Consider the following 13613-nt stretch of genomic DNA (forward strand, 5'->3'; position numbering starts at 1 on the left):
TTCCCACAGCTCCTTGGCTGTCTCACAATAGCTGTAAGCGTCTAGAATGGCTGGCTCCAATGAGCTATGAAGAGCAAACATCACCATCATGTCCTCTTGTTGCCACTTTTCAGCTTCAGCTTCCGAGACACTCTCCTTGTCTCCTCCTTGAGTAATGAGCTTTGGAGCCTCACCAGATGTGATGTGCTTCCATAAACCCTTACTTCCCACAGCAGTCTTCACCATCCTAGACCATACTAGGTAGTTACTTCCCCTGAAAGTCACAGCAACCTTCATCTTGGAACCTGTAATGACCCACCACTCCCACCATCTCCACTTCTTTCTCCAACCCCACCACTTCCACCTTCTCTTCCACCATCTCCACCTTCTTCCCCACCATCTCCAACTTCTATAAAACTTAAGAAAGAGAGAGAGAGAAGAGAGAGAGAGAGAGAGAGAGAGAGAGAGAGAGAGAGAGAGAGAGAGAGAGAGAGAGAGAGAGAAGAAGAAGAAGAGAGAAAGCTCACCTGAGCTCGTCGCCGGAGCCACCACACGCCAGGACGTCGTCAAGCTCGTCACCACCATCATCCGCAACCAAAGGTAATCGAAAACCGCCATGTTTTTGAGTTAAGTTTCGGCCGTTTTAGTAAATCGACCATAACTTTCTAACCGTGATGAATCTCGTGAATCCAAGACTACCATCGTGTTCCTCTCGTCGAGACGAATCCGTGGCCACCAAAAACGCCTCAATCGGAGTCCGGACGAAGCCGCACGCGCCTCCGAAGTTTCGCCTCTGCGCGCGTGAGGTACACGCGCCGCCGCCGGAAAACGTCGCCACCGCCGGACCACCGTCCCCCGCCGCCGGAATATCCGCCGTCGCCGCCGTTGACCGTCGCCGGTAACTCGCCGGTGACTCGGTCAACTCGTCCGAGTCAACTCAGTGAGTCAACTCGGTTGACTCGGTTAACCACTGGTTTGACCGGTTTAAATTGATTTCGTTTCGGTTAGGGTAAACCGGTCGGTTTAGTCAAATCGATTTCTGGTCAAAGCTTGACCGGGTTGACTTTGACCAGCGAGTTGACTTTTCCGTAAATACCCGTTTTAAACCGTTCGAAAGGCGTTCTGACTCGAAATTTCGATCTGATTTCAGATTTGGAGTCCATTTGAGCAGCTGGAGGTCATATATACCACTTCTCTTCATTGCTAAGGTGAGGGCTATTCCGTTAAATCCCGAGCTAGTTTAGTACTACCATTATGGAAAGTTTAGTTTCGAAACATGATCCGTCTTTGTGAATCGAGTCTATTTGAGAGTCTTGCTTGTTCATTATTGATATTGATTGTTAACTGGAATTAGGATAATAGAGGATTCAACGATTGTGTGAAATGATTGATGCTAAGAACTGCTATATATATGTATATACATAGTTATGAGTAGGGACTATGTGATGAGGGCGTGAGTTCAGAGATGTCTGAGCTTCGACGCTACGGTGTGGTATGGGCGTGAGTTCAGAGACGTTTGAGCTTCGACGCTACTGTTTGGGGCGTGGTGCAGAGACGTTTGCATTCGACGCTACGATGGGCGGGGGTACAGAGACAGACTGTACTAGCGACGCTTCGAGTATATGTATATATCCTTATGAGGAGATGCGTGGTGCAGAGAGTAGCTATGTACTATAAGCGCATGAGTTGTAACGGCTAGTCCTCTAGCCGAATATTGATTGTTATGTGTGGTGTAATAGGCACCGTGTTTGTTTCATGCTAGAGCTAGGCCTACATTTTAGTAGTGCTATGAACTCAGTCTGTGGTTTGCGGTTTAGCATCCCATACCTCGCTGGGCAACTCCCCTGTTGCTCACCCCTCCTTCTTTCCCCCTTTCAGGTGAGACCGACGAGCAGGAGTGATTATCGGACCGGTGCTTTTGGGCTTTTACTACTATGGGCTTTTGGGCTTCTATCGTTTTATCGCTTTTATCGTTATCGGGCCTTTAGGCCTTTGGGCTTTTATCGTTTATGTTATTTCGTATTTCGGACTTTCGGTTTATGTCGTATTTTATGTTTCAGATTTTATTTTATATTATGGAATCAAGCGTGGATGTTGATTTTCAAATATTTATATATGGATATTTCAGATATTTGTACTTATCGAATTATTTTTACTATTTCGAAAGTGACGGGTGTCACATTTTGGTATCAGAGCTATTTATTTATCGTAACATTTTATTATGTAAATCGGGGTGCCACAATTTGGTATCAGAGCGGGTTCCGTCCCGGCTCCGACCCGGGATGGTGATTTTTGGAGACCTGGTTTTATTCGGTTTTGACGGTTTTAAACGATTTCAAAATATTTTCGGGGATTTGGGAATTTTGAAAATAAAAATAAATAGCACCTTTCCGTTCGATATCACTGCTCCTTAAATGTTGGTATCCAAAGTTCAGCGTAAGTTAACTTTTCGCTTTCCTTTTAGATGCCGCCAAGGAGAAGAACCACCCGTGCCCAGACCGCCAGAGCCGTTAGAGACAATGTAGATGAGCATGAGCAGCCCGCAGTTCCACCACCCGCGGCTCCACCAGTTGATCAGGATGCATTGAGACAGATGGTTCAGGATGCCGCTAGACAGGCCGCTCAGGAGGCACTTCAGCAGATTGCCCAGGAGGCAGCCAGGCAGGCCGCTCAGGAGGCCGCCCGCCGAGTAGCTGCTCAGGAGGTTGCTCGTCAGATGGCTGCCGTTCAGCAGGGTCCTCAGGTTCAGGTGCAGCAGGGTCCGCAGATTCGGGTTCAGCAAGTTCCACTGGTTCAGGTCCAACAGGATCAGCAGGGTCCAGTTCAGCAGTTTGCTCATGGTGTTCAGGATCTACCGCCACCACCACCGCGACCTCATGTTTACCCGGTTTATGATGAGAGGTTCTACAGGCTGACATGTCAGATGAGAAACATGGAGATGGAGCATTTTAGCGGAACAGTGGATGCTGTAGCTGCACATGATTGGAAGTTAGCCTTGCAGCGGAAGCTGGAGATTATTGAGTGTCCACCAGAGTTGTCGCTCAGATTGACTATGCAGTACCTTCGTGGAGATGCTCTTATATGGTGGGAGGGAATACGATTGAGTCACTTTGGGCCAGAGAGGCTTACCTTCGCAGACTTCATCCGAGAGTTCGATAGGAAATACTTTCCGAAGGAAGCTATGGATAGGAAGAAATGCGAGTTCGAGCATGTAAGTCAGGGTAAGATGTCTATCAGGGAGTATGAGGTTGTGTTTAACCAACTTCGCAGGTTTGCTGGAGAGGGCATTTTAGAGGAAGACCTGATGAGGAAATTTTTGAATGGGATGCGAGTAGAGATTCGTAACAGGTGCCGTGTCGCCACTTATCACAGATTGGGAGACTTGGTGGAGAAAGCTGCCGAGCAGGAGGCAGGTTTGGCAGAGGAGCAGAAGTACACCAAGGCAGATCAGCCTAAGTTTGGAGGGACTTTAGAGGCACAGCAGAGGACATGGGACAAACCGAGCATACAATGCTTTTATTGTGGAAAGATGGGACATAAGAGTAGGGTTTGTCGGAGTAGGCTATTTGATGCCCAGGTTGCGCCACCAGCAGCGGCAGCAGCACCAGTAGTGGATGTTAGGAACTGTTTTGGTTGTAACCAGCCTGGTCACATTTTCAGAGACTGTCCGAGGAGGGGTAATGCAGCGCTTCCACCACCACCGAAGCGTTTAGCCATCGCTCCACGTGTGTTTACGGTTGGAGATCCCCAGGGAGCTGAGCCGATAGCGGGTATGTTCTTATCATACTTGCTTGTGTTAATATTTGTGGTTTTGTGGTTATCTTGTATAGTTCGAGATTTGTGAATCTCGTGTATGATTGGTTGTGGTTGGTGTGAGTTACCTCACAGCTTATTTGACTTAAGAGCTTTTCATAGTTTTGTGAGTTCGCGTTTGGTTAAGTTTTAGTCTTTTTAGAGGGATCTTCTAACCGAAAGATAAGCAGATTTAGATTGTTGTTATGGAGAGCTTGTTGTTATGGAGAGTTTGAGAGCGATCAGGAATTCATCGTGATGTACCTGTTATCATTTGAGTATTATGATGGCACCGTCGAAGTTTTATGGTGGGTCTGGTCGTACACCACTTTGTTGGACCAAAGTGGGGGAGCAATATGAGTTAGAACTATTAATGGTTCAAGAGACGGTAGAGCAAAGGATATGCTCAAGGATTGGCTTTCGGAAGCCCATGACGTCAGAGGATTTATGCAGCTAAGCACCGTAAGGATTTAGAGCTACATATGGGCATACCTTAAAATAAGGACATTTCAGGAGGAGCCTAAGACTCAGAAGATAAAGGAGCTTAAACCGAGATACATGGAATTGTATCCTGCACTGGAGTGGATTGGATTAGTTGCTTGCAGTTACTTTATCAGCAGTATATCAGCCTTCTAGGACTTGGTTCATATGACAGCATTGCAAAAGTTGAGAAGGCGCTATAATTATTTTGCAGTTGACGTCAAGTGAGTTCATAAAGATTTTATGGACCTTATCATCTATTGAAGATTTTGGATCATCAAGAGAAAACAGTTCGGGGAATATCGACTGTGTTTGTCCGAGTTCGTTGGGGAGGGAGATAAGACTCAGGAGGAGACCTGAAAGGCCGAGCGAAGATTAGTATTCGAGGTTTTGCTATGATGACATTGGGCACGTCAACTTATGACATGAATTCGGGGACGAATTCCTTATAAGTGGGGGAGAATTGTAATGACCCACCACTCCCACCATCTCCACTTCTTTCTCCAACCCCACCACTTCCACCTTCTCTTCCACCATCTCCACCTTCTTCCCCACCATCTCCAACTTCTATAAAACTTAAGAAAGAGAGAGAGAGAGAGAGAGAGAGAGAGAGAGAGAAGAGAGAAGAAGAAGAGAGAGAATCTCACCTGAGCTCGTCGCCGGAGCCACCACACGCCAGGACGTCGTCAAGCTCGTCACCACCATCATCCGCAACCAAAGGTAATCGAAAACCGCCATGTTTTTGAGTTAAGTTTCGGCCGTTTTAGTAAATCGACCATAACTTTCTAACCGTGATGAATCTCGTGAATCCAAGACTACCATCGTGTTCCTCTCGTCGAGACGAATCCGTGGCCACCAAAAACGCTCAATCGGAGTCCGGACGAAGCCGCACGCGCCTCCGGAAGTTTTGCCTCTGCGCGCGTGAGGTACACGCGCCGCCGCCGGAAAACGTCGCCACCGCCGGACCACCGTCCCCCGCCGCCGAAATATCCGCCGTCGCCGCCGTTGACCGTTGCCGGTAACTCGCCGGTGACTCGGTCAACTCGTCCGAGTCAACTCGGTTGACTCGGTTAACCACTGGTTTGACCGGTTTAAATTGATTTCGTTTCGGTTAGGGTAAACCGGTCGGTTTAGTCAAATCGATTTCTGGTCAAAGCTTGACCGGGTTGACTTTGACCAGCGAGTTGACTTTTCCGTAAATACCCGTTTTAAACCGTTCGAAAGGCGTTCTGACTCGAAATTTCGATCTGATTTCAGATTTGGAGTCCATTTGAGCAGCTGGAGGTCATATATACCACTTCTCTTCATTGCTAAGGTGAGGGCTATTCCGTTAAATCCCGAGCTAGTTTAGTACTACCATTATGGAAAGTTTAGTTTCGAAACATGATCCGTCTTTGTGAATCGAGTCTATTTGAGAGTCTTGTTGTTCATTATTGATATTGATTGTTAACTGGAATTAGGATAATAGAGGATTCAACGATTGTGTGAAATGATTGATGCTAAGAACTGCTATATATATGTATATACATAGTTATGAGTAGGGACTATGTGATGAGGGCGTGAGTTCAGAGATGTCTGAGCTTCGACGCTACAGTGTGGTATGGGCGTGAGTTCAGAGACGTTTGAGCTTCGACGCTACTGTTTGGGGCGTGGTGCAGAGACGTTTGCATTCGACGCTACGATGGGCGGGGGTACAGAGACAGACTGTACTAGCGACGCTTCGAGTATATGTATATATCCTTATGAGGAGATGCGTGGTGCAGAGAGTAGCTATGTACTTTAAGCGCATGAGTTGTAACGGCTAGTCCTCTAGCCGAATATTGATTGTTATGTGTGGTGTAATAGGCACCGTGTTTGTTTCATGCTAGAGCTAGGCCTACATTTTAGTAGTGCTATGAACTCAGTCTGTGGTTTGCGGTTTAGCATCCCATACCTCACTGGGCGATTCCCCTGTCGCTCACCCCTCCTTCTTTCCCCCTTTCAGGTGAGACCGACGAGCAGGAGTGATTATACCGGACCGGTGCTTTTGGGCTTTTACTACTATTGGCTTTGGGCTTCTATCGTTTTTATTCGCTTTTACCGTATCGGGCCTCTAGGCCTTTGGGCTTTTATCGTTTATGTATTTCGTATTTCGGACTCTCGGTTTATGTCGTACTTTATGTTTCAGATTTTATTTTATATTATGGAATTCAAGCGTGGATGTTGATTTTCAAATATTTATATATGGATATTTCAGATATTGTACTATCGAATTATTTTTACTATTTCGAAAGTGACGGGTGTCACATTTTGGTATCACAGCTATTTATTTATCGTAACATTTTATTATGTAAATAGGGGTGTCACAATTTGGTATCAGAGCGGGTTCCGTCCCGGCTCCGACCCGGGATGGCGATTTTTGGAGACCTGGTTTTATTCGGTTTTGACGGTTTTAAACGATTTCAAAATATTTTCGGGATTGGGAATTTGAAAATAAAAATAAATAGCAACCTTTCCGTTCGATATCACTTCTCCTTAAATGTTGGTATCCAAAGTTCAGCGTAAGTTAACTTTTCGCTTTCCTTTTAGATGCCGCCAAGGAGAAGAACCACCCGTGCCCAGACCGCCAGAGCCGTTAGAGACAATGTAGATGAGCATGAGCATCCCGCAGTTCCACCACCCGCGGCTCCACCAGTTGATCAGGATGCATTGAGACAGATGGTTCAGGATGCTGCTAGACAGGCCGCTCAGGAGGCACTTCAGCAGATTGCCCAGGAGGCAGCCAGGCAGGCCGCTCAGGAGGCCGCCCGAGTAGCTGCTCAGGAGGTTGCTCGTCAGATGGCTGCCGTTCAGCAGGGTCCTCAGGTTCAGGTGCAGCAGGGTCCGCAGATTCGGGTTCAGCAAGTTCCTCTGGTTCAGGTCCAATAGGATCAGCAGGGTCCAGTTCAGCAGTTTGCTCATGGTGTTCAGGATCTACCGCCACCACCACCGCGACCTCATGTTTACCCCCGGTTTATGATGAGAGGTTCTACAGGCTGACATGTCAGATGAGAAACATGGAGATAGAGCATTTTAGCGGAACAGTGGATGCTGTAGCTGCACATGATTGGAAGTTAGCCTTGCAGCGGAAGCTGGAGATTATTGAGTGTCCACCAGAGTTGTCGCTCAGATTGACTATGCAGTACCTTCGTGGAGATGCTCTTATATGGTGGGAGGGAATACGATTGAGTCACTTTGGGCCAGAGAGGCTTACCTTCGCAGACTTCATCCGAGAGTTCGATAGGAAATACTTTCCGAAGGAAGCTATGGATAGGAAGAAATGCGAGTTCGAGCATGTAAGTCAGGGTATATGTCTCAGGGATATGAGGTTGTGTTTAACCAACTTCGCAGGTTTGCTGGAGAGGGCATTTAGAGGAAGACCGATGAGGAAATTTTTGAATGGGATGCGAGAGAGATTCGTAACAGGTGCCGTTTCGCCACTTATCACAGATTGGGGACTTGGTGGAAAGCTGGAGAGGAGGCAGGTTTGGCAGAGGAGAGAACACGGCATGTAGTTTGGAGGGAATTGGAAGCAGAGGACATGGGAGCATACAGCTTTTAGTGGAGATGGGACATAAGAGTAAGGTTTGTAGAGGCTATTTGTGCCCAGGTTGCGCCACCAGCAGTCAGCAGAGTAGTGGATGTTAGAACTGTTTTGGTTGTAGTGAATTTTCAGAGTGCCGAGGAGGAAGCAGCAGAGCGTTAGCATCACGGTGAGCGAGAAGCTCAAGGCAGGATCAGCTAAGTTGGAGGGACTTGAGAGGACAGCAGAGGAGACATGGAACGAGAGAGATACAATGCTTTTATTGTGGAAAGGAGGGAGAATGAAGAGTAAGGTTTGTGCGGAGTAAGTGTGATGGTTAGGGATGTGAGGTTCGCCAGTCAGGCTGCAGCACAGGAGTAGCTGGTGTTGCGGAAATAGTTTAGTGGATGATGTTTTTGAGGACCGCCTGGGAACATTTTTAGAGACTGTCCGAGGAGGGGTAATGGAAGCGCTTTAGCACCACCGAAGCATTGTTTAAGCCATCTAAACGTGTTTTACGGTTGGAGATCCCCAGGGAGCTGAGCCGATAGCGGGTATGTTCTTATCATACTTGCTTGTGTTATATTTGTGGTTTTGTGGTTATCTTGTATAGTTCGAGATTTGTGAATCTCGTGTATGATTGGTTGTGGTTGGTGTGAGTTACCTCACAGCTTATTTGACTTAAGAGCTTTTCATATTTTTGGAGTTCCGCGTTGGTTAAGTTTTAGTCTTTTTAGAGGGATCTTCTAACCGAAAGATAAGCAGATTTAGATTGTTGTTATGGAGAGCTTGTTGTTATGGAGAGTTTGAGAGCGATCAGGAATTCATCGTGATGTACCTGTTATCATTTGAGTATTATGATGGCACCGTCGAAGTTTTATGGTGGGTCTGGTCGTACGCCACTTTGTTGGACCAAGTGGGGGAGCATATGAGTTAGAACTATTAATGGTTCAAGAGACGGTAGAGCAAAGGATATGCTCAAGGATTGGCTTTCGGAAGCCCATGACGTCAGAGGATTTATGCAGCTAAGCACCGTAAGGATTTAGAGCTACATATGGGCATACCTTAAAATAAGGACATTTCAGGAGGAGCCTAAGACTCAGAAGATAAAGGAGCTTAAACCGAGATACATGGAATTGTATCCTGCACTGGAGTGGATTGGATTAGTTGCTTGCAGTTACTTTATCAGCAGTATATCAGCCTTCTAGGACTTGGTTCATATGACAGCATTGCAAAAGTTGAGACGGCGCTATAATTATTTTGCAGTTGACGTCAAGTGAGTTCATAAAGATTTTATGGACCTTATCACCTATTAAGATTTTGGATCATCAAGAGAAAACAGTTCGGGGAATATCGACTGTGTTTGTCCGAGTTCGTTGGGGAGGGATATAAGACTCAGGAGGAGACCTGAAAGGCCGAGCGAAGATTAGTATTCGAGGTTTTTGCTATGATGACATTGGGCACGTCAACTTATGACATGAATTCGGGGACGAATTCCTTATAAGTGGGGGGAGAATTGTAATGACCCACCACTCCCACCATCTCCACTTCTTTCTCCAACCCCACCACTTCCACCTTCTCTTCACCATCTCCACCTTCTTCTTCACCATCTCCAACTAATCTATCCAACTTCTAGAAACCTTAAGAGAGAGAGAGAGAGAGAGAGAGAGAGAGAGAGGAGAGAGAGAGAGAGAGAGAGAGAAGAAGAAGAAGAAGAAGAGAGAAATCTCACCTGAGCTCGTCGCCGGAGCAACCACACGCCGCAGGACGTCGTCAAGCTCGTCACCACCATCATCCGCACCAAAGGTAATCGAAAACCGCCATGTTTTTGAGTTAAGTTTCGGCCGTTTTAGTAAATCGACCATAACTTTCTAACCGTGATGAATCTCGTGAATCCAAGATACCATCGTGTTCCTCTCGTCGAGACGAATCCGTGGCCGCCAAAAACGTCTCAATCGGAGTCCGGACGAAGCCGCACGCGCCTCCGGAAGTTTTGCCTCTGCGCGCGTGAGGTACACGCGCCGCCGCCGGAAAACGTCGCCACCGCCGGACCACCGTCCCCCCCGCCGCAATATCCGCCGTCGCCGCCGTTGACCGTTGCCGGTAACTCGCCGGTGACTCGGTCAACTCGTCCGAGTCAACTCAGTGAGTCAACTCGGTTGACTCGGTTAACCACTGGTTTGACCGGTTTAAATTGATTTCGTTTCGGTTACGGTAAACCGGTCGGTTTAGTCAAATCGATTTCTGGTCAAAGCTTGACCGGGTTGCCTTTGACCAGCGAGTTGACTTTTCCGTAAATTCCCGTTTTAAACCGTTCGAAAGGCGTTCTGACTCGAAATTTCGATCTGATTTCAGATTTGGAGTCCATTTGAGCAGCTGGAGGTCATATATACCACTTCTCTTTATTGCTAAGGTTAGGGCTATTCCGTTAAATCCCGAGCTAGTTTAGTACTACCATTATGGAAAGTTTAGTTTCGAAACATGATCCGTCTTTGTGAATCGAGTCTATTTGAGAGTCTTGTTTGTTCATTATTGATATTGATTGTTAATTGGAATTAGGATAATAGAGGATTCAACGATTGTGTGAAATAATTGATGCTAAGAACTGCTATATATATGTATATACATAGTTATGAGTAGGGACTATGTGATGAGGGCGTGAGTTCAGAGATGTCTGAGCTTCGACGCTACAGTGTGGTATGGGCGTGAGTTCAGAGACGTTTGAGCTTCCACACTATTGTTTGGGGCGTGGTGCAGAGACGTTTGCATTCGACGCTACGATGGGCGGGGTACAGAGACAGACTGTACTAGCGACGCTTCGAGTATATGTATATATCCTTATGAGGAGATGCGTGGTGCAGAGAGTAGCTATGTACTTTAAGCGCATGAGTTGTAACGGCTAGTCCTCTAGCCGAATATTGATTGTTATGTGTGGTGTAATAGGCACCGTGTTTGTTTCATGCTAGAGCTAGGCCTACATTTTAGTAGTGCTATGAACTCAGTCTGTGGTTACGGTTTAGCATCCCATACCTCACTGGGCGATTCCCCTGTCGCTCACCCCCCCTTCTTTCCCCCTTTCAGGAAAGACCGACTAGCAGGAGTGATATACCGGACCGGTGCTTTTGGGCTTTTACTACTATTGGGCTTTTGGGCTTCTATCGTTTTATCGCTTTTATCGTTATCGGGCCTGTAAGCCTTTGGGCTTTTATCGTTTATGTTATTTCGTATTTCGGACTCTCGGTTTATGTCGTACTTTATGTTTCAGATTTTATTTTATATTATGGAATTCAAGCGTGGATGTTGATTTTCAAATTTTATATATGGATATTTCAAATATTTGTACTTATCGAATTATTTTTACTATTTCGAAAGTGACGGGTGTCACATTTTGGTATCAGAGCTATTTATTTATCGTAACATTTTATTATGTAAATAGGGGTGTCACAGAACCACTCTCCATCTTCAACAGGTTCACTTCAATAACTTGTAAAAGACTTGATCTTGAGACTCAGAACTACATCACCAGCTCAAACCCTTCCGTGACTTGTCTTTACTCATCAAAGAACCCTCAAAAGCTAGATAAGACTTCCGGAATGAAGATGTAGCTCCCGAGATGCAGCTTCTTCCAAGAACACTCACACCACTCTCAATTGATCTCTCAAAGTTTCAAGTTTGAATCTTCAAGAGAAAAACGCCAAGAACTCAGACTGAAATCAACCTGGCTCTGATACCATATCACTTTTGAGTAATGTAAAAGATAATCTGAATTTAGATAAGAATAGAGACGAGATTAGAGTAGATTTAAGAGATTAAGAGACTAATGGAGAATCATTGTGAAAAGTATAGAGAGATTGATTTGTTTAGAACTGTCTGATCTTCATTAATGAGATTAGGATACATTATATAGTGAGGGAGAGACTCTAGGGTTTTGGATACAAAGGGAGAAAGCATGTGGAGTCAATGGATAGGATAACAATGCATTTGAATCTATCCAATGGGAGTGACCGCGTGTGTGAAGCATCTTTGCTTTATGCCTTCTTCTTTCCAGCCAAAGACAGGCTGTCACACGCTCCTTCTTCCTTTTGGTAACGGTATGATCCTTCAGATAAGTGATCAGAGCTTCTTCTTATCTAGTGAAGTTACTTAAGTAACTCTTGGCTTAACCGTGGCTGAGGTAAGTGTGTACGGCCTTGTACGGATGCCTCAGCCTCGCTTATCCATTCCTCCTAAGCTCCTTCTTCTCCATTCATACTTAACCTCTCAAGCCTTCTCTTCTCATCTAATGATCTCATCTCAACACCTTTACATGTCACAAAGACTTAACCTAAATCCTAAGGACAAGAATACAAGATAGATTGAATGGCTAGGATGAGAGAAGAGTGGTCTTTGATGTTCTGGTGATAGCTGGCGACTTTTGACTGAATGGAGAGCTCAGATTGCTTCATTTGAATGAAGGGAGGAGATTGGTCTTGCTGTAAAGGTAAAGCACCTTTACCTTTCCAGCTTGCACATACAGCTCACTCTGATCCCTTTGGTATATTCTCCTTGCCTCTCACACTCCAACGGTCACTATAGGAAAGGATAGAATCAGAGTGAACCGCCCTCACATTGCACATCTTGATTTGGGCTGAACCGGATGACTTGGGAGTGGGGAGTGGCCGTACGGTTGATGGTACGGACCTCCTGTCTGTACCACTATCCCTAACTATGCACATTGCCTTATCTCCTTCTTGACTGATCCCAAACACCTTCATGATTCACCCTAGACCGTACAAGGCCGTACTGAACGCCCTATCTTTGCACCACACTTACATCTTCTCTCTAACTCCTTCACAGCCTTCACATGATCAGTCTAAGTCTTTCCTAGACTTAACTTCACAAGATAGCTACTTCAGAACACCTCTGAAGCTTGATTAAACTCTTCTGGACATCTTCTAGAGCTTGCCCTATTGTACAAGCTCTATCTTCTCTTCAGTTCAACAACAATCCCCATCCAAGGTTGGTAGCAATTGATAAGATGATTCGGATGGTGTGAAGCTTAGCAACTGGAGCAAATGTGTCTATGTAGTCCTCTCCATATGTCTGTGTAAACCCTCTAGCCACAAGCCTGGTCTTCTTCCTATCAACCGTCCCATATGGTCTATACTTGATTGTAAATATCCATTTACATGACACTGCTCTCTTCCCTTTAGGCAGCTCACTCTCATACCAAGTCCCATTCTTGATCATAGCACCAGACTCATCCGCAACTGAGTTCCTCCAGTCTTCATCCTTCACAGCCTCATCGTACATTCTTGGTATGTAGCTCTTATCCAGACTTGTCATGAATGCACAATGATCCCTTGGAAACTCGGCAAAAGAGCACACTGCTTGACTTGGATGAGCTACTGCTTGTGCATTGTAGTAGACTCTGGTGTTTGCCCAGTTAGATAGATCTTTCCTTACTCTTGTACTCCTCCTCACCGGCGCAGGCACACTCTCCACAACTGGAGCACTAGTCACGTTTTCCCCTTCTGGTTGCATTTCTTCTTCCTCTTCTTCAGGTACTAGTGGTGTACCTCCACTTTGATCCCGTACTTCACTTGACTCTTCATCATTTATCCCACTTTGATCAGGACTACCTGAGTCTCTTCCTCCTTCATGAACCACCTCAGACTTGTCTTCCCCCTCATGATCAATGTGGGATGTGTCTTCAGCTTCATTCCTAGTAGGCGTCTCTCGCGCCTTTGGATCCTGGGTTAGATTAATCCCAAGACTCTCTAAGATCATCCTATGGCTTGTAGCCTTATCAGATGTTTGAGCTAGATCCTTCAGATCTTCC

At 45.9% G+C, this 13613-nt stretch overlaps 1 protein-coding gene across 2 annotated transcripts; it reads left to right on the forward strand.

The window, feature by feature from the left end:
* Positions 1-764: 764 nt before the first annotated feature.
* LOC125587692 lies at positions 765-6292 on the forward strand. 2 transcript variants are annotated; one of them, XM_048758667.1, is made up of 3 exons: positions 765-919; positions 1130-1187; positions 2444-4461. In XM_048758667.1, exon 3 carries the CDS (start codon positions 2444-2446, stop codon positions 3821-3823), a length of 1380 nt encoding a protein of 459 aa, XP_048614624.1. In that variant the 5' UTR covers positions 765-919; positions 1130-1187; the 3' UTR covers positions 3824-4461. The 2 variants fall into 2 exon arrangements, with proteins under 2 accessions (XP_048614624.1, XP_048614625.1); XM_048758668.1 differs by lacking the exons at positions 765-919; positions 1130-1187 and adding an exon at positions 6236-6292 and having other exon boundaries at positions 2209-3749.
* Positions 6293-13613: the final 7321 nt, after the last annotated feature.

This window comes from Brassica napus, chromosome C5, assembly GCF_020379485.1.
Source record: "Brassica napus cultivar Da-Ae chromosome C5, Da-Ae, whole genome shotgun sequence".
Classification (NCBI taxonomy): domain Eukaryota; kingdom Viridiplantae; phylum Streptophyta; class Magnoliopsida; order Brassicales; family Brassicaceae; genus Brassica; species Brassica napus.